General features: G+C 36.9%; 2 protein-coding genes and 1 long non-coding RNA gene across 7 annotated transcripts in view; 2 read left to right on the forward strand and 1 right to left on the reverse strand.

The window, feature by feature from the left end:
• Nucleotides 1–13290, forward strand: part of LOC127836919 (uncharacterized) — a 74736-nt gene extending 61446 nt beyond the window's left edge. Inside the window, exon 4 of one of the 2 annotated variants that reach the window (XM_052363565.1) lies at nucleotides 12643–13290. In XM_052363565.1, the coding sequence (XP_052219525.1) occupies nucleotides 12643–12899 (257 nt within the window). In that variant the 3' untranslated portion in view covers nucleotides 12900–13290. The remainder of the gene's footprint in view (nucleotides 1–12642) is intronic. The other variant, XM_052363564.1, reaches the window with a different exon arrangement.
• LOC127836917 (sacsin-like) overlaps nucleotides 1–19051 on the reverse strand; it is a 92556-nt gene that overhangs the window by 51630 nt on the left and 21875 nt on the right. The gene's annotated exons all lie outside the window — the stretch shown is intronic.
• On the forward strand, nucleotides 1145–11565 carry LOC127836921 (uncharacterized). 3 transcript variants are annotated; one of them, XR_008028999.1, is made up of 5 exons: nucleotides 1145–1280; nucleotides 7545–7781; nucleotides 10288–10456; nucleotides 10659–10785; nucleotides 11441–11565. It is a non-coding gene; the product is annotated as an uncharacterized LOC127836921 (long non-coding RNA). The 3 variants fall into 3 exon arrangements; XR_008028998.1 differs by lacking the exon at nucleotides 1145–1280 and adding an exon at nucleotides 6084–6984; XR_008028997.1 differs by lacking the exon at nucleotides 1145–1280 and having other exon boundaries at nucleotides 7403–7781.

The raw sequence follows: 19051 nt of genomic DNA on the forward strand, positions 1-19051 counted from the left end.
AAAAGCTGTAAAGTTTTCATATTTTCATATATTCGTTAATAAAATTTTACTGGGTATGTGTACCATGTACCTACCAGTTAATTATAAATAACGCAAAAAGATTGATCATCGTCGTCACGTGGTAAACCCAGAAATGCAAATTATGCATGCTTAGTGATTGTATATATTTTATATATAAAATGATCAATCTACTTGCGTTATTTATAGTGTGTATATCGTTATGTAACCTATTTTCGCGATCAACTTTCGATTTCACATCGCGAAATTTTATTACCGAATATACTGAACATATGAACATTTTTCAAGTAATGTAATATACCAGTCGTGATATTTCAATCAATATAAACTAATAATTGTAAAAAATACGGCATTTTAGAACTTTTCTTTTTTCGTCATAAGTGGTTGACGGTCCCTTTAACAAGAAGCTTTTAAATTAAGAATGGCGAATAACAATATAAAAAAGTGAAACTCCAGCTGCTGGAGCAGTATTGCATTCTTATTATATTCCATTTGTTGGTCCTTTATTTAAGGCTAGTGACAGATTGCCGCCCTCCCCCCCCCCCCCCCAATGTTGATCCTAAGAATTTTTAAACAGGAAACGTTTACGAATAAGTCAAAGTCAAACTTGATTTTATAAATGTAGAAACAATTATGTCTACATTAAATAATAAAAATGCAAGACGATCTATAACTAATACATATACTAGAAATATTGTGTGTTTCAACAAAACAAATTGTTACAGTTTGCTGGTTATAAACACGTTGAGTAACACCAGATATTGGACATCGAGCCAAAATGGATAAACATCAAAATTATCAAAATTATATACTCAAACAACCGCGAAAAAAATCAACGATTTCAAGTATGCAAAATAAACGATTTCAAGTATGTGTATAGGGATAATACACGCTTTCGAGGACATGATCATCTGCGGGCGCTCGAAAAATCCGTTCCTGCCCGAGTGCGCAGAGAAAATGTGTATTTTCGCTATTATTGAATAAACAAATCACACATACAAAAATAATTTTAAACAATTATTGAAAACAATGTTTTGTTCATTCGACATCGACAAAATAATTCGATTATTTCAAAACAGTTCAAGGTTGTGTTTTACATATGCCTCACTCGGTCATCATCCGAAATTACGAGGCTTTACCTTCGGATAGGCAGGTTTCGATTTAAAATGTGTTTAAACAGTGGATTAATGCAAAGTTGAAATGCAGCCGCGTAAAGTAAGAAATGAGGAATTATTTTGGAATTTACAGCAGGAACGTTGAAGGTACATAAACACTTACATTTACAGCATAGTCTTTTGAAAGTGTTGAGTAAATAACCTTATCTTCAATGACGTTGCCAATACAATAAAGCTGTTGTCAAGAGAGTGCAGATGGTATAACTTGAAAAGTGGATTGAAAAAGTCATTATCCCTGCATGCATGAGGAAACTGGTGCTTATTCAGTTCCCCATTTATGCTTGGAAAGTTGTCGAAGGCTGGAGAAGGGAAGTAACTGCGCGTAGACCAGATTATGGATATGAAAAACACATAACAGGGCTTGAACGGCACGTGAATCGCATTGTTAATACACGATTTCTCCCGTTCAAGCCCTCCTTTTGCCAAGTTTCTGCACCCCGCCAGAGGGCATTATAGATAGAGTTTATGCAAAAGTATACGTTACAAGATGTTTTGCTTAATTAAACGCTCTACTCAACTTATACCTCCCAACTATAGTGTATTTGATTATCACTATAAAACTTTTAAACCAAACTCTGTTGAGTTGCATATTAATACCCAACAATTACAATTACAATGCTGAGCTGATCTGCAATTATAATTAAAACAATTGTTAAGACAAATCAGCATTACCTTGTAAATTAGAAGTCTTTTGCAGATCACAACGAATGTTATCAATATGAAAATGGCAAAACATCGTTTTGGCGAAACGTTCAAAAGCGAAAGTAAAAGAGCTTTTCAGAAAATAGCCTGATTACCGCCTTTCACCCCCATGTTAGTGCTCAAGAGCTATGGATTAAGAATTTCTAAAGAGGAAACGTTCACGAATATGTCAAAGTCAAACTTGATTTTATAAATGTAGAAAACAAAATATATCAACATTTAGTAAAAACAATTGCAAGATGATCAATTACTAATACATTTACCAGAAATATTGTGTGTTTCCTTCGGGGATTTTGCAATCGGCATGGGTACAATTATAAAGCTTTTATCTTGGTATTCGAACCATCACTAAATTAAAGAATACCGTTAGGGCTTTTAAAATGCAGAGGGCGACAATGCGATAGTCCGATAGTATGATGGCGACAATGCGATAATACGATGACGACAGTACGATAACGCTATAGTACGATGGTGACAATATGATAATACGATGACGACAGTGCGACTATACGATGGCGACAGTGCGATAGTTCAACGGCGACAATGCAATAGTGCAATAGTTCGATGGCGACAATGCGATAATACGATGACGACAGTGCGACAATACGATGGCGACAGTGCGATAGTTCGATGGCGACAATGCGATATTACAATGACAGTACGATAACGCGATGGTACGATGGCGACAATGCGATGATACGTGGGCGACAGTGCGATATGACTATCGCATTGTCGCCATCGTACTATCGCATTGTCGCTATCGTACAATCGCACTTTCGCATTGTCGCCCTCGGGATTTCAATGTGTAACCACGATGGCCCTAACGGTTTTGCGTACTAAATCGTTAAAATTATGGATGTTGGGATGAAACCGTAACCTATCGTATTTTTTCCGTTTGCGTTCTGATATATGGCTTACCATCTAGAAAAGTCAATTAAGAAATAATTCGTGTACGTTATAGTTTGTTGTCGAATAAAGCCGGAAGTTTAGATGCGTAGGGATTAAATCACGATTGCGAAGCACGAGTGATTTGAAAACACGCATCTTAACTTCCGGCCGTGGGTAATTCGATAAAACAAACTATAACGTACACGAATTATTTTGATTCTAAAACGGTTTTTACTAAAGATTTATACAGTGTTTATTATTTTTCGTTTGTACTATTTTATGTTAAGTTCCGCCACAGCGCGTGCTTTCAGTGTGGAAGCTCCGTCCATAATTATTGCACAATGACCCATATACGATTTTCTTCTTTGTTTATATGAAATTTGGCACGTGCCGTGTTAGAATATAAATTTTAATACACGCCGTATGAATAGCGAATATAACTAAAAATGACACACTTGAACGATTTTATCCGAACATAAGCAAACATATTGAATTGTAATAGTCAGTCAGACATATACCTCATTTTTGTCGTTTTTGCTTTTTTTTTAACCGTTGTATTCTCTCCCCTTTAAAGAGCCTCTCTGGATATAGCAAGTTTAAAACTAAATCACATTTGGTAAAAAAAGTAAGCGAGCATATTCTGTTGTTCGTTTTCTCTGTTTAAATTTTAGTAAAAAATATTTAATTGTATGTACTTGTAACGGATTTGGAGTGATGAAATTGTTGAATAAGAATGTATTGGTGTACATCAATGACTTGAATAAATGCGGTCCTTTCACTTAAATCTGGACATCATTTCAGTATCACATGTAAACTCATGTTTTTTTACACCTTAACTTAAACATTTTCAACAAGAAATATATGTACGGCGTTTTGTTGTTGAAAACGATCGTAAATAAAATCAAACACTTATGACTTATGTCGCGGATGGTTAAACATTGCAGAAAAAGTGTCCATATTGCTTATATTCGTCCATATCCGCACTGTTCGGTCATATCCGCGGATATGAGTCATATACGCATTTTAGACGGACCGCTTTTTACCCGGGGTACTCGTGATACCTACCCGAATGGGAGACAACTTCTTAGTTACGAAAATCCCGAATACTATCTTGGGCCAGCGCGATAACGGTAAAGGGTTGACCAAAACACCGGGGTAATTGGCTCTTTTTTATAACTTAAATGCAGAAAATGACAGTAGTTTTTAACCAGGTTTTCCGAAGGAAAAAACTGGTTATTAGATTGGCGAATGCGGGCGGGCTGGCGGGCTGGCTGGCGGGCGGGCGGAACAAGCTTGTCCGGGCCATTACTATGTCGTTCATTGTCAGATTTTAAAATCATTTGGCACATTTGTTCACCATCATTGGACGGTGTGTCGCGCGAAATAATTACGTCGATACCTCCAAGGTCAAGGTCACACTTTGAGTTCAAAGGTCAAAAATGGCCATAAATGAGCTTGTCCTGGCCATAACTATGTCATTCATTGTGAGATTTTAAAATCATTTGGCACATTTGTTCACCATCATGGGACGGTGTGTCGCACGAAAGAATCACGTCAATATCTCCAATGTCAAGGTCGCCATGACTAAAAATATAAAAAAATTTAAAACAAACTTACAAAGGGGGTTAATTTTGTTTGTTCATTTCAAAAGTTCAGTTTGAGTTTTCTCCCTTTATCAGATTTTTTTTCACAATGAAAACCTGGTTTTGTGACAATTTTGTCCCTTGTACTAGTTTTGAAATATTGACTGCACTTTTGTTGTAAAAGCTGTCGATATAAATATCACAAATGCAGAATACGAAACCATACCAGCAATACATAAGTGCACATCCCAACGTGTATTGTGTAGGAACATGACACATTCTTGTATTTGGCAGCCAAAGGCAAGTAGTTAAATTGTATATGGCCTGTGTCTTTGCGTGTTTTTGTGTATGTTCAAAGTTGAATTCAATGTGTAAAGATGGTATTCTTGCTAACTCATGGTAGTACTGAGCTTGTTCGTATAACTTCTTATGTAGGTTTGTAGATTGATAAACATGTACGTGCTGGCCCCCAAACCAAAAAAATCAACAATAAATCGTATGGAAATCGTGAACAAATCGTGAACAAATCGTACTTTTCCGATTTATAAGTATGATTTTAATACGATTGATTAAATCAATAGTAAACAAATCGTGCACCATGAAGAAAGTCCCGCCCACGATTTATTACCGATTCATTATATAAATACGATTTGTTTACGATTGATATGAAATAGAAATTCTCATCAGTACCATTTGTTGCCGATTCATTATACTTGACATTATAATATACTGATTTCAATACGATTCATTTGAAACATATTTTGATCAATACCATTAATTAACGATTCATTGTACTCAAATCATTGAAACGATGCTCAATTCTAAGCAGAATAAAATATGGGCAATAGTTTTGATGTGCTTATCACTTAAAAAAAGTCCTATTAAGAAAAAATGCACTTCATCATTGGTGTCATTTGTAATTTTTCAAAATAAAAAAGTCAGTTATGGGTGGGCTCCAATTTATGTAGGGGTAGCGTTCAATGGTGTTTATACGTTTTAATGATAGCTATAGTTTTATACTGCCTGATGTCCAATTTAAATTATTTACAACTCCTTTAATGCTACTTATACAAAGATAACAATATTAACATTGGATTGTCCATATAGCTCATATATGTTCAGGTGAAGCCTTTAATGTAGACAAACTATTCTGCTTAATATATTTTCATATATTTGTGTTTCTGAGATTTTAGATTGTAATTCTTTCAACTGAAATGTGAAATAATCATTTTTTCGTGTACGCCAGTGTACGCCATTCATAGTCTGTTAATAGACATCCCGGGATTCAATGAATGTTGGAGACAGAAGATATCCAGTGCTAAGCAGACAATTAAAAGACAAATGCGTATAAACGCTCAGCCGTATATTGGCAAATAAATGAGCCTTGTTCTGAGAAAACTGGGCTTAATGCATGTGCGTAAAGTGTCGTCCCTGATTAGCCTGTGCAGTCCGAACAGGCTAATCAGGGACAACACTTTTCGTCTAAACTTGATTTTCGGTACGGAGGGACTTCCTTGAAACTAAAAATACCATAAAAGCGGAAAATGTCGTCCTTGATTAGCCTGTGCGGACTGCACAGGCTAATCTGGGACGACACTTTACGCACATGCATTAAGCCCAGTTTTCTCAGAATCTGCTCAAATGTACAAATTTGTCAATAAACCATAATTATTCCTTATTTTAATTTTGCTAAACAAATATGCGTGGTTCAGGTAACCCTACGTGTCTACCCTTATTTTAACCTGCCTACCCTAGCACTTTTTATTTAATTTTCAAACAAGAATTTAAATCTTAGGAAACATTGCCATACACAAGGAAAACAACATTAATGTTTAATTAATACAATAGTTAACCCATGCAAAAAAGGCTGAAATGAGCCTGAAAAGGCACACATTTAAGGCTCGAACAACTCTGAAAAAAATAGGACTTATCCACAAATTCTGCCCCAAGTTTTCACTCCTCAAAATTTGGAGGAAAATAATTAACTGAGATTAATACCGTTCAGGGTGAAATTGATATTTATTTTGGCTCAGGCTTATTTGTCTAAGACCTTATAATTAAATCCCTTTGTTATGATAGTTTACCTTTCAACACTTAAAGTACATGTAAACATGTAAATCTACTATGTATTTAACATATCTTTGAATTTAGGGTTTTAGAGTTAACTGGAACAATTAAGGGCTGTATGTAAGTTGAAAATTGTCCAGTAAATGTATCCCAGTTTATCAGTAGTGTTTTGTTGTACGATGTCAATTTGGTCGCTCTATCTTTTTATTCCCCCATTTGTAAACAAAGAATTCAAGGGTTATATGATACTACAGACAGATAGGACTGACTCTGGTTCAGCAGTATGAGTCAGAAACTTTGAAAATAAGAACGCGGTGTTTGCAAGACTTGTTACTTGGTTTGAAAATTTGAAATGTAGTTTCAAAGCAATGTTTGGACTTTTTCATTTGAAGTTTTGATAATATGATGAAATACCTTACTTTGATGAACATTCTGAAATAATTAAATAAACTGTCTGTTGAAATCAACATTCTGTGTGTAAAAAAAGCTGAAACGAGTGATTCAGTTAGTTATAATGGACCTTTTTTTGAATGCTCTGAACTACTGAACAGGTTTGCGTCTATATTAACTTGGTATTGTTCTCTTATAATGCTGTGCTTATTATAATAAAATTGTTTAACAATAATATCTGTTTTGGCAGGTGGTTAACATTTAAAATGAATGCTCAAGCCAGTTATCTTTGCAGTATTTTCACATTTTATAAAAGACATAATGCAGTCAAAGGTGTACGTGTGTATCTTACAAAACAAACATCACTGTAATGATTAATTGCTTAAAAATACAGTGACCTAATACAATAGCAATATGAATAATACTTAAATTTATTTATTAATAACAAATCTGCCACTTAATGTTAAGCTTTTTTCAGTTATAAGATAGCTATGGCAGATTCTTTTATGTTGTATTGCAATTTTAAGGAAAAAATCGCAATTTGAAACACAAATATAGATAAACATACAAATTAAAAAGTGTAAATGTTGTGTACAGTGAATTATAATGGCTGGGTTTTATGGTTATTGTCATCTTAAATTTTACTTATAGCTATTTCTGGTCATGATACTAAACAGATAACCCTCATATTAAAGAGTGTATTTATATTTTAATTTTGAAGGTTAAACTCTTGCACCACGGCAAAATTTACGTTGAACAGAAGATCCTAAGGAAAGTGTGCACATCGGCTGACAAAAATGGAGCAAAAGGGGATGTTACCTCATGATGTATGGACTTTTAGAAAAGGTTTTTACCCTGCACAAGTTTGCCAGCTCAAGGGGAACAGGAGTGGGAAAACCGCACCCTGGTGATGAGCATATACCTGTCCTTGACCAAGACAAGCTGGATTTGTTGAGAGGTAAATTTATACAGGTTATTGCATTAATTAAGTATATAGAAAAAATATTACCAGCAAATGCGCAGTCAAAGTGGCCATTAAAAATAGTTTGAAATGGAAAAGTTCTATGTTTCTCACTTTTTCGAACCTATTGTGTAGTAAATGTGCATACACTTTAAGTAGTTATGGTATTTAATAGAAGGTTTGTAACTATACAAAATAATTTGTATGCCCCCAAAGGAGGGCATATAGTGATTGGACCGTCCGTCCGTCTGTCCGTCCGTCTTTCCGTCACACTTTACATTTAGGTGTCGCGTTTAGGTTTCGAAAAATGCTCATAACTTCTATGTCGCCTCAGAAAGGAACTTAATATTTGGCATACATGTGTATCTCATGGAGCTGCACATTTTGAGTGGTGAAAGGCAAGGTCATCATTCAAGGTCAAATGTCAAATATATGGCTTTAAAGCGGCGCAGAAAGGGGGCATTGTGTTTCTGACAAACACATCTGTTGTTTAATGAAAATACATGCTATATGAAATTTTATATATACAGTTTATTTTGAAAATATGCCAGTTATAATATCACAGCGCATACAAAAGTGCCCTTAGGAAAAATTAGCACCCTGCCCCTTTTTAATTCTAGACGGAACAGTGTTTTTTTTTTCATTCGAATAATGGGTCTGGTAGGGGGACCCATTCCCAATGGAAAAAATAATATTTTTTTTCCCAAATGGGACCTTATATTTCCCAATTGTAGTTTTTCAAAACATATTTTTTTTTATCTAAATATTAAGTCGAAACATGTCATTCATCTCCAAATCCAGCTCTATAAATTGAACCTTAGAAAATATATTTTTGAAATCACTTTTATTATGAATTCAATTTTAAAGTATTTGTTATCGTAAAATCAACAACATTAATTTCCCAACTTAAGTCAAAAGGACATGATATTTCCCAATCTAAAGGGTGCCGGTCCCATTATCCAAAAAGGTGGAAAAAAACACTGTCAAGCCCGGGATAAGAAACAAAGGTTAAAATAGCCGTTGATTCGAAATAACAGTGGTTGAAATAGTTCAATTGTCGCATTACTAATTTGCATTTCCGATTGTGTCATAGGATGGGGGAGCAAGAATGCTTGTGGAGTCCACGCGATTACCTAAATTATGCAGTAACAGAGAGAAATTCCTTGACAAAGAGTGAACTTTTTTATATTGGCCATGGGGATAGACATTTTTTTTGTGTTATAAAAAAGTGCAATTGTATCAAAATATAATAATTTGGTGCATATATTATGATTCTTTTTATTCTATTATTTTAAAGCTTACCTTAAATGTATTTTTGTTATGTCATCAAGTTACGCGTGTTTAATCCAACTTTTAACTGCATAGTTTAATCCTAATATTAAACGGTTTTGATGAATTACTTATTTATAGATTTTGGCTCATAGCTGATCAGATTACAGAAACATTAAATTGATGTCAAGTTATACTTTAATTAGGTAGAAAATGTATGCAATGGCTGAGAAACGAATTTTAGGCTAACAATTGTGTACATATGTAGGTATGTTGTATCAGTGCATCAAATAAATTAATAAGCGGACTTATTTTTTCCTTTGAATAATTTTAAAAGTCATATTTGTATTTTACTAGCAATGTATAAACAATTGCTAAAGGAGTCATGGAATTGTGAATATACGCATTTATTTTTCTGACAATTACTAATTGTATATTAAATTCCTAAAGCCAGTTTAAAATACCGCTTTACACATTTACGACAATAATTTATATTAAAAGAGTGATATATGACATAATTTGGGGGTTATTCAAAGACAAACAACGCCCACTTAGACAAAACAGGTCAAAATCACAAGAAAACAATACAACATAGTTTAAACGTACATTGCCTTTACAACACTGTCTTACGAAAAGGTCTTTGAACTCTGTATATGCGTAAGACTTATTTCAGTTCCCGAACATTAATTGCTGACACTGAAACTGTCAGAAATGAAGACAAATCCGTTATCTCTTTTTTCATCTTACACAGTTACATTTCTTGATAGCAAAGTTTTCCTGTGTTTAGAAAGATCAAGATGTCAAATACTGTGTACATTTAGCTAAGTAGCATATAGTATTACACGGGAATGTGAATTCAATATTTCACAGCAACGCATGCATCAGTCTATATGAGTGTTCGTCATTCGGTCAGACCGAAGATTAACGTGTTGTTAAACGTCAATTGCAATTGTGCTGCCGAAACACGTAAATGAACAAATGACCTTATGAACGCGTTATTCTGGCATCCACTCTGTCGATGTTTTCACCTCACATTTTGCCATATGGTTGTTTGTTTTGGTCACTTAAACTCTTTAAATCCGTGACAAAAATATTAGAAATGTTCAAGGTGCAAATCTGGGAATACATAGGCGTCTGTTCATTATGTGCATTCAAACCAGCACGACCACAAAGAATATATACTTCCATATCATTGGTTATTTATTACATGTTTGCTCTGTTATAATAAAAACAGACACTGTGGAGTAAGAACGGCGGCAAATGCGGCGTGTGTGGTGACAACTTTGCAGTCAATCCAAGACCCAACGAACCAGGCGGCAAGTTTTATACAGGGATCATCGTACGCAAATATGACGTCGCTCAGGTGATTGACGTCGCCGTTCACTTGACGGCCAATCACAAAGGTGATTTACACGTTTTAACCGATAAAATATTTATGATAAATATCAATATTAATGTTCTCGATATTCGTTTGAGTGGTGGCAAAGATCGCATATTGCGAAAAACCATAGCATAATGGCCATTCGGACCCTTACAATATGTAACTTTAGTTATATATGAATAAAAATGAATAAATGTACCTAATGTGTATTATTCCAAATGAAGTCAAAGGGATACATTTTACAAAGAGAATACATATTTGGCACCGGTATGCGGAAAGTTAATCCAGTGCGGCATAGAAGGTGCAAAACGAGCGGATATCAAAATGTCTATAAGGTCACTGCCTTATAAGGTAACTGGAATAGAAGAAGGATGAATGTTGGTTGCTTAACCCATTTATGCCTAGTGGACTCTCCCATCCTTCTAAATTGGATAAATTTATTTCCGAAATTAGGGATGTCTAGTATATTTATTTCTATATTTAGAATATTTCTTACAGAAATTCCGTTAAGCAAACAGCGCAGACCCTGATGAGGCATCATGCGGCGTCTCATCAGGGTCTACGCTGTTTGCCAAGGCATTTTTTCTAGACGCTAGGCATAAATTGGTTAAGCTTTTAGCTTACAACCATAGTCTAGTGTACATTATTTAAAATCAATGACATTCTTTAGTTTTCATAATTTAGATGTCTTCTCAAATATGTTATAGATAACGGATTGAAGAAGGAAAAATGAATGTATCAATTTAATAGCTTTGTGAATAATTATTTGAACAATACACCATTAACATGATGTGTTCGATTTTTTGCTTTGATAAAAATGCATACCTCATATATATATATTTATAATAACAATGGTAACATGACATGTTATTTTCCATATGCAATGCATAATTAAAACTGGATTAGAAAAAAGCAACGCTTTCCATAAAGGTTAATTATTAAAAACTTAATTTTAACAAACTGTACGACTGTTTTAGCATGTTGACATAGGCAAGTTTTATTTCAGGTTGGTTTGAGTTTCGTCTTTGCAAAAATGACGCCGCAAACAAAACTCTAGAGCAAGCTTGCTTTGACCAACACATCTTGCAAGACAACCGAGGAGTGAAACGGTTTGAAATCAGCATGGGTATGGAGAATATCAAGTATTCTCTCAAACTTCCGGCTGGTGTTACATGCCGCGCATGCGTATTGCAGTGGAGGTACAATACCGGAAACAGTTGGGGAGTAGATCCCGTTACCCAAAAAGGGTGCATTGGTAGGTATACAATAAACGTCGTGCTTGTTTTGTATTAAATACGTGGTTTTGGCATGGTTAATTTACACACTTTAATGAGTTTTCTGCCAATTAAGATTTGTATGCATGTAAATACGATAGAAAACTAAGCGCCTGCATGTTAGATTTCACATGATGCGCGCAGTAGACACACATCGAAAAGACTATGACTTTCATCTCATGTCATCAGTGGAAAATGATCACTTTTTTCGATTGAACATTTTGGTTATAAATTTATTTGTTGTAAATTTCTAATGCTTATCTTCCTAGTTATTGTCTTGAAGTGTTACCTTTGAAAGATGACACAGTTGACACTTTGTATTGTTTTTTCAAATAAACACATATAGGAGGAATAGTTCTGAAATTTGCACTTTAAAATGTTGTTTTTTTAAATATCATGAATTTCAAGATAATTAGATAACACTATGTGGCACATTAACTGTATATATACAGCCACACATATAAAGAATACGATCGACTTTGGTTTAAACTTATTTATTACGACATAGTAACATATTCACAAGTTACCGGTACATGACATTGACATAGGATTGGGCTGAAAGGCGAGCCCTCTCCCGATAAATAATATATTTACGCATGACATTATGTCATGACGTCGTAGTAAATTGACAATACAAGATGCAAAATGCAACTTACAAGTCCAAAAAACATAATACATAATGCAACGTATATACAAGTCCACTAACATTGATGGAAAGAAACACAAGCAATGTTACAGGGGAAAAGAAATAGAAATTGAGGGGGGAAAAAGGAAATATAAACAGAAAAATAGTATTGATTTCGAGGTTGTAAACGGTCATGTAGAAATTTATGGAGAAGAAGAGTGGCAGAGAGAAGAAAATGGCAGAGAGACGAAAATGGATCGACTTTGAACATAATTCATAAATAATTCTTTTTTTTTTCAATTTTTGCAGGATGCGGGCCTCAGGAACAGTTTTACGGCTGTTCAGATATCGCTATCGGCGCTTCCGATGTAACCACAGGACAGGTGTCACCTAATGTACCGGTAGTAGTCCCGGAAGGCGATATCGATGACCGGAAGTGGCAGGATCTCGTAGGCAAATCGGATTGCGTCTGCCCGCAAACCTCTCAGACCTCACGACCTCAGAGCGGACCTCTAGCCCAAGTTTGTTTTGTATTAACGCTGTTCATTCGATTGTTATTTTTCTAAAGCCGCATTATTCAACACCATATCTATGAAAATCCAAACCATCAGAGAATTCTATATATTCATGATTCATTGTGTGACCGTTTTACTTCCTATTGATTGTTGTCGTAAAACACTTTTGTTATATGGTTAACTCTGGTGTCTGTAAATACCTTGATTATCAATTTCCAGCTAATTTGTATCCCATGAAATATATTCCTCAAAATTTAGTACCATATTTTGACTTTGATGTTGACGTTTGAAGACGTCGATTTTTTTGTTTATTGTCTAAACATGTTAACTGTACATGTTTAAGTTCCTGATTATGTTATTATGTTTTATTTCATATGCTATATTCATGATTTGAAGTGATATGTTTTCCTGTACGTTTTCACAATACAAGTTTTGGTGTTTGTTGAATGTGGTCAATTAATATGCTGTTAAAATAAAAATATATATATATATTTACTGTCATGGCCGAAAGCCTCTATTATTGTATTCTACTTTATTTGAAAAAGAGTGCAGTAGGTAATAAATCATTGCAAGTCCCTGATAAATAAATGGACGTATTGTCTGTCTCAAACTACTTGGGTAACACATCGTAAATCCGTTTAAATATCGCAATGGTTTGAGACCTTTTTGAAGGAAAATACTTATTTATAGAAATTGGGTCCGACATTTTATATTAATTGGAAAACATGTATTTGCATTAAGCCAACAGATTGGTTTCATAAAATATTTTTGTCAAGTGTCACCGACATACTTCTCGATGAATCTTATCATGGTGACTGTGAATATCGTATTATGCACTGTGTATTACCGGTACGTCAAAGTCGCGTTTGCATTGCCGTCAAGGTTATATTGTTAAATCGTATTATGCAAAGTTCATTACCGGTACGTCAAAGTCGCGTTTGCATTGCCGTCAAGGTGATATTGTTAAATCGTATTATACAATGTGTATTACCGGTACATCAAGGTCAAGTTTGCATTCCCGTCATAGTGATGTTGATAACTGGTATTATGCAATGCGTATTACCGGTACGTCAAGGTCGCGTTTGCATTCCCGTCATGGTGATGTTGTTAACTGGTATTTTACAATGTGTATTACCGGTACGTCAAAGTCGCGTTTGCATTCCCGTCATGGTGATGTTGTTAACTGGTATTTTACAATGTGAATTACCAGTACGTCATAGTCTCGTTTGAATTCCCGTCATGGTGATGTTGTTAACTGGTATTATACAATTAGTATTACCGGTACGTCAAATTCACGTTTGCATTCCCGTCATAGTGATGTTGATAACTGGTATTATGCAATGCGTATTACCGTTACGTCAAAGTCATGTTTGCATTCCCGTCATGGTGATGTTGTTAACTGGTATTTTACAATGTGTATTACCGGTACGTCAAAGTCGCGTTTGCATTCCCGTCTTGGTGATGTTGATATTATGCAATGTGTATTACCGTAACGTCAAAGTCAAGTTTGCATTCCCGTCATGGTGATGTTGTTAACTGGTATTTTACAATGTGTATTACCGGTACGTCAAAGTCAAGTTTGCATTTCCGTCATGGTGATGTTGCGAACTGGTATTTTACAATGTGTATTACCGGTACGTCAAAATCGCGTTTTCATTCCCGTCATGGTGATGTTGTTAACTGGTATTTTACAATGTGTATTACCGTAACGTCATAGTCGCGTTTGCATTCCCGTCTTGGTGATGTTGATATTATGCAATGTGTATTATCGTTACGTCAAAGTCAAGTTTGCATTCCCGTCATGGTGATGTTGTTCACTAGTATTATACAATGTGTATAACCGGTACGTCAAAGTCACGTTTGCATTCCCGTCGACTACAAGATAGCGAAAGGCCACTGAATCACTTTTGTTTTACATATATTCTAAGGATTTATAGAACTATCGGATTTCAATATACGACTGTTTAAACCACACGTCAATATATTTGGCGAAGACAAAGATGGGATTTAAAACTGTCTACAATTGCACCTAGGGCTTTTTATGGGTTTAATTATGACAAAAAACGTACAACACGAATGTTTGCTATTTACTTAAAAAATAACAGCGATATTAATACATTGTAGTGTTAAGATACCGCTTTTTTATATTTTCCTTCAAACCGAGCACATTTGTATTTTGTAATGATTTGACTGAGGCGCTAAGAAAAACCGGCCATGAAATGCAATACTTTGGCACAGGCTAATCAGGGACGACACTTTCCGCCTAAACTTGATTTTCGGTAAGGAGGGACTTCCCTAAAACTAAATATACCATAAAAGCGGAAAGTGTCGTCCCTGATTAGCCTGTGCGGACTGCACAGGCTAATCTGGGACGACACTTTACGCACATGCATTATGCCCAGTTTTCTCAGAACGCGGCTCAATTGAATGCTAATTATCGGAATAAACAGTCTTATAGATGATCAGGTTGGAACCAAATTCGTTAATAATACAGTTTGCACTAACACATGATTGTAACTGATTCGATTATATAACCCATCAACTTTAAATTGAGTAACTAATGGCATCAATCATATACCGACTAATGAAGGTTTATTAATTAAAATTATGGAAATAATCTATGATTTCCCACGGTTTCAAACTTGATGTAATCACTCAAACAATTGCGGCACCGATCAAAAACAAACGAAGCGTGCACACAGCACTTGAGCAAAGAATGCGTAAAACTTAAAAACTACACAAATATAGATGCATGCATGGTCATCTATATTGTCATTGATTTGGGACGCTGACTTGACACATGGGATCATTCAACAATCCGAAGTGGCTGATACTCTAAAAGAATGTTGCATAAACCATTTAACTAACTACGGAATCCGGATAGGGCCAAGTTGAGTGTCGCGTGTCGATCTTCGAGGTCGACACACGACATTCTCGCGACATTCTCTCGACGCTCAATACGACGCGCGACAATCATGCGACAATCAATATTTGAGTGTCGCATATCGCGCTGGGTTTTAGAAAAAAAAAATCGCAGAAAATCTTGACTGTCGACTGAAATGTCGCGCGTCGTATTGAGCGTCGAGAGAATGTCGCGAGAATGTCGCGAGAATGTCGTGTGTCGACCTTCGAGCGCGACACTCGACATTCTCGCGACATTCTCTCGACGCACGACAAATCAGTCGACAGTCAATATGATATATCGCGAGAATGTAGCCTGTCGACCTAAAAAAACACGACATTCTCTCGACGCACGACATTCTCTCGACGCTCAATACGATATATCGAGCCAATATCGCGCAATTGTCGCTTGTCGACCTAAAAACCCCTAGGTCGACACACGACATTCTCTCGACGCTCTCTCGACGCGCGACAAATCAGTCGACAGTCTATATTTGAGTGTCGCATATCGCGCTGAGTTTTAGAAAAAAAAAATCGCAAAAAATCTTGACTGTCGACTGATTTGTCGCGCGTCGTATTGAGCGTCGAGAGAATGTCGCGAGAATGTCGCGAAAATGTCGTGTGTCGACCTTCGAGCGCGACACTCAACATTCTCGCGACATTCTCTCGACGCACGACAAATTAGTCGACAGTCAATATGATAAATCGCGAGAATGTCGCCTGTCGACTTAAAATCACTAGGGTGACACACGACATTCTCTCGACGCTCAATACGACGCGCGACAAATCAGTCGACAGTCAAGATTGACTGTCGACTGAATTGGTGCGCGTCGATGGAGCGTCTAGAGAATGTCACTTGAATGTCGTGTGTCGACCGGTGTGGGAGTAATTTTTTCATCTGCAAGCAAGGTGTTATAGTAACTTTTTCAGCTTAAGTAAAAATAGCGGCATCTAGTAGCAGCAATAACAGCAGAAGCAGCAGCAACAGTAGCAGCAGCAGTAGCAGCAGCAGCAGAAGTAGCAGCAGCAGCAGCAGTAGTAGCAGCAGCAGCAGTAGCAGCAGTAGCAGCAGTAACAGAAGTAGCAGGAGTAGCAGTAGTAGTAGTAGCAGTAGTAGTAGTAGTAGTAGTAGTAGTAGTAGTAGTAGTAGTAGTAGTAGAAGAAGTAGTAGTAGTAGTAGTAGCAGTAGTAGTAGTAGTAGTAGTAGTAGTAGTAGTAGTAGTAGTAGTAGTAGTAGTAGTAGTAGTAGTAGTAGTAGTTGTAGTTGTAGTAGTAGCAGTAGAAGTAGTAGTAGTAGTAGTAGTAGCGGTAGTGTTAGTGATACTGGTAGTAGTGGTAGTGGTAGTGGGAATGGTGGTAGTGGTAGTAGTTGTAGTAGTTGCAGAATCAGGAGTAGTAATAGTAGCAGTAGCAGTGTAGTAGCAGTTGCAGCACCACCAACAGTAGCAGTAGTAGTAGTAGTTGTAGTAGTAGTAGTAGCTGCAGTTGAAGCAGTAGCAGCAGCAGCAGAAGCAGTATCAGCAGTAGCGGCAGTAGCAACAGCAGTTGCAGTATTAGTAGTTGTAGTAGTAGTAGTAGTAGCTGCAGTAGAAGCAGAAGCAGCAGTAGCAGCAGCATCAGTAGCAGCAGCAGCAGCAGTAGCAGTAGTAGTAGTTTTTGAAGTAGTAGTAGTAGCTGCAGTAGAAGCAGTAGCAGAATTAGCAGCAGCATCAGTATCAGCAGCAGGAGTAGCAGCAGTAGCAGCAGTAGCATCAGTAGCAGCAGCATCAGTAGCAGCAGCATCAGTAGCAGTAGTAGTAGTTGTTTTAGAAGTAGTAGTAGCTGTAGTAGAAGCAGTAGCAGCATTAGCAGCAGCATCAGTATCAGCAGCAGGAGTAGCAGCAGCAGCAGCAGTAGCAGCAGTAGCAGCATTAGCAGCAGCAGTAGCAGCAGCAGCAGTAGCAGCAGCAGCAGTAGCAGCATCAACAGCATTAGCAGCAGTAGCGGTAGTAACAGTATAAGTAGTTGTTGTAGTAGTAGTAGTGGCTGCAGTAGAAGCAGTAACAGCAGCATCAGTAGCAACAGTAGCAGCAGTAGCAGTAGCAGTATCAGCAGTAGCGGCAGTAGCAGCAGCAGTAGCAGTATTTTTAGTTGTTGTAGTAGTAGTAGTTGCTGCAGTAGAAGCAGAAGCAGCAGTAGCAGCAGCATCAGTAGCAGCAGCAGCAGTAGCAGCAGCAGCAGTAGCAGTACTTGTAGTTGTTGTAGTAGTAGCAGTAGCTGTAGTAGAAGCAGTAGCAGAATTAGCAGCAGCATCAGTATCAGCAGCAGGAGTAGCAGTAGCAGCATTAGTATCAGCAGTAGCAGCAGCAGCAGTAGCAGCAGTAGCATGAGTAGCAGTAGTAACAGTATTAGTAGTTGTAGTAGTAGTAGTAGTAGTAGTAGCTGCAGTAGAAGCAGTAACAGCAGCATCAGTAGCAACAGTAGCAGCAGTAGCAGTAGCAGTATCAGCAGTAGCGGCAGTAGCAGCAGCAGTAGTAGTCTTAGTAGTTGATGTAGTAGTAGTTGTAGCTGCAGTAGAAGCAGTAGCAGCAGCATCAGTGGCAGCAGCAGTAGCAGCAGCAGCAGTAGCAGCAACAGCAGTAGCACCAGTAGTAGCAGTAGTAGCAGGAGTAACAGCAGTAGCAGCAGTAGGAGGAGTAGCAGCAGTAGCAGTAGAAGCAAAAGTAGCTGCAGTAGTAGTAGTAGTAGCAGAAGTAGTAGTAGCAGTAGTAGCAGTAGCAGCTGTAGCAGGAGTAATAGCAGTAGCAGCAGAAGCAGCAAAAGCAGTAGTAGCAGTAGTAGCAGAAGTTGCAGAAGTAGCAGCAGTAGTAGTAGTAGTAGCAGTACTAGTAGTAGCAGTAGTAGTAGTAGTAGTAGTAGTAGTAGAAGTAGTAGTAGTAGTAGTAGTAGAAGTAGTAGTAGTAGTAGTAGTAACGGTAGTGTTAGTGAGACTGGTAGTAGTGGTAGTGGGACTGGTGGTAGTGGTAGTAGTAGTATTAGTAGTAGTAATAGTAGTAGTAGTAGTAGTAGTAGTTGTAGCGTTAGTGTTAGTGAGACTGGTAGTAGTGGTAGTGGTAGTGGGACTGGTGGTAGTGGTAGTAGTAGTTCTAGTAGTAGCAGAATCAGGAGTAGTAATAGTAGCAGTAGCAGTGTAGAAGCAGTTGCAACACCACCAACAATAGCAGTAGTTGTAGTTGTTGTAATAGTAGTAGTAGCTGCAGTAGAAGCTGTAGCAGCAGCAGCAGCAGTATCAGCAGTAGTAGCAGTAGCAGCTGTAGCAGGAG

This window comes from Dreissena polymorpha, chromosome 7 (genome assembly GCF_020536995.1).
Source record: "Dreissena polymorpha isolate Duluth1 chromosome 7, UMN_Dpol_1.0, whole genome shotgun sequence".
In the NCBI taxonomy this organism is placed as follows: domain Eukaryota; kingdom Metazoa; phylum Mollusca; class Bivalvia; order Myida; family Dreissenidae; genus Dreissena; species Dreissena polymorpha.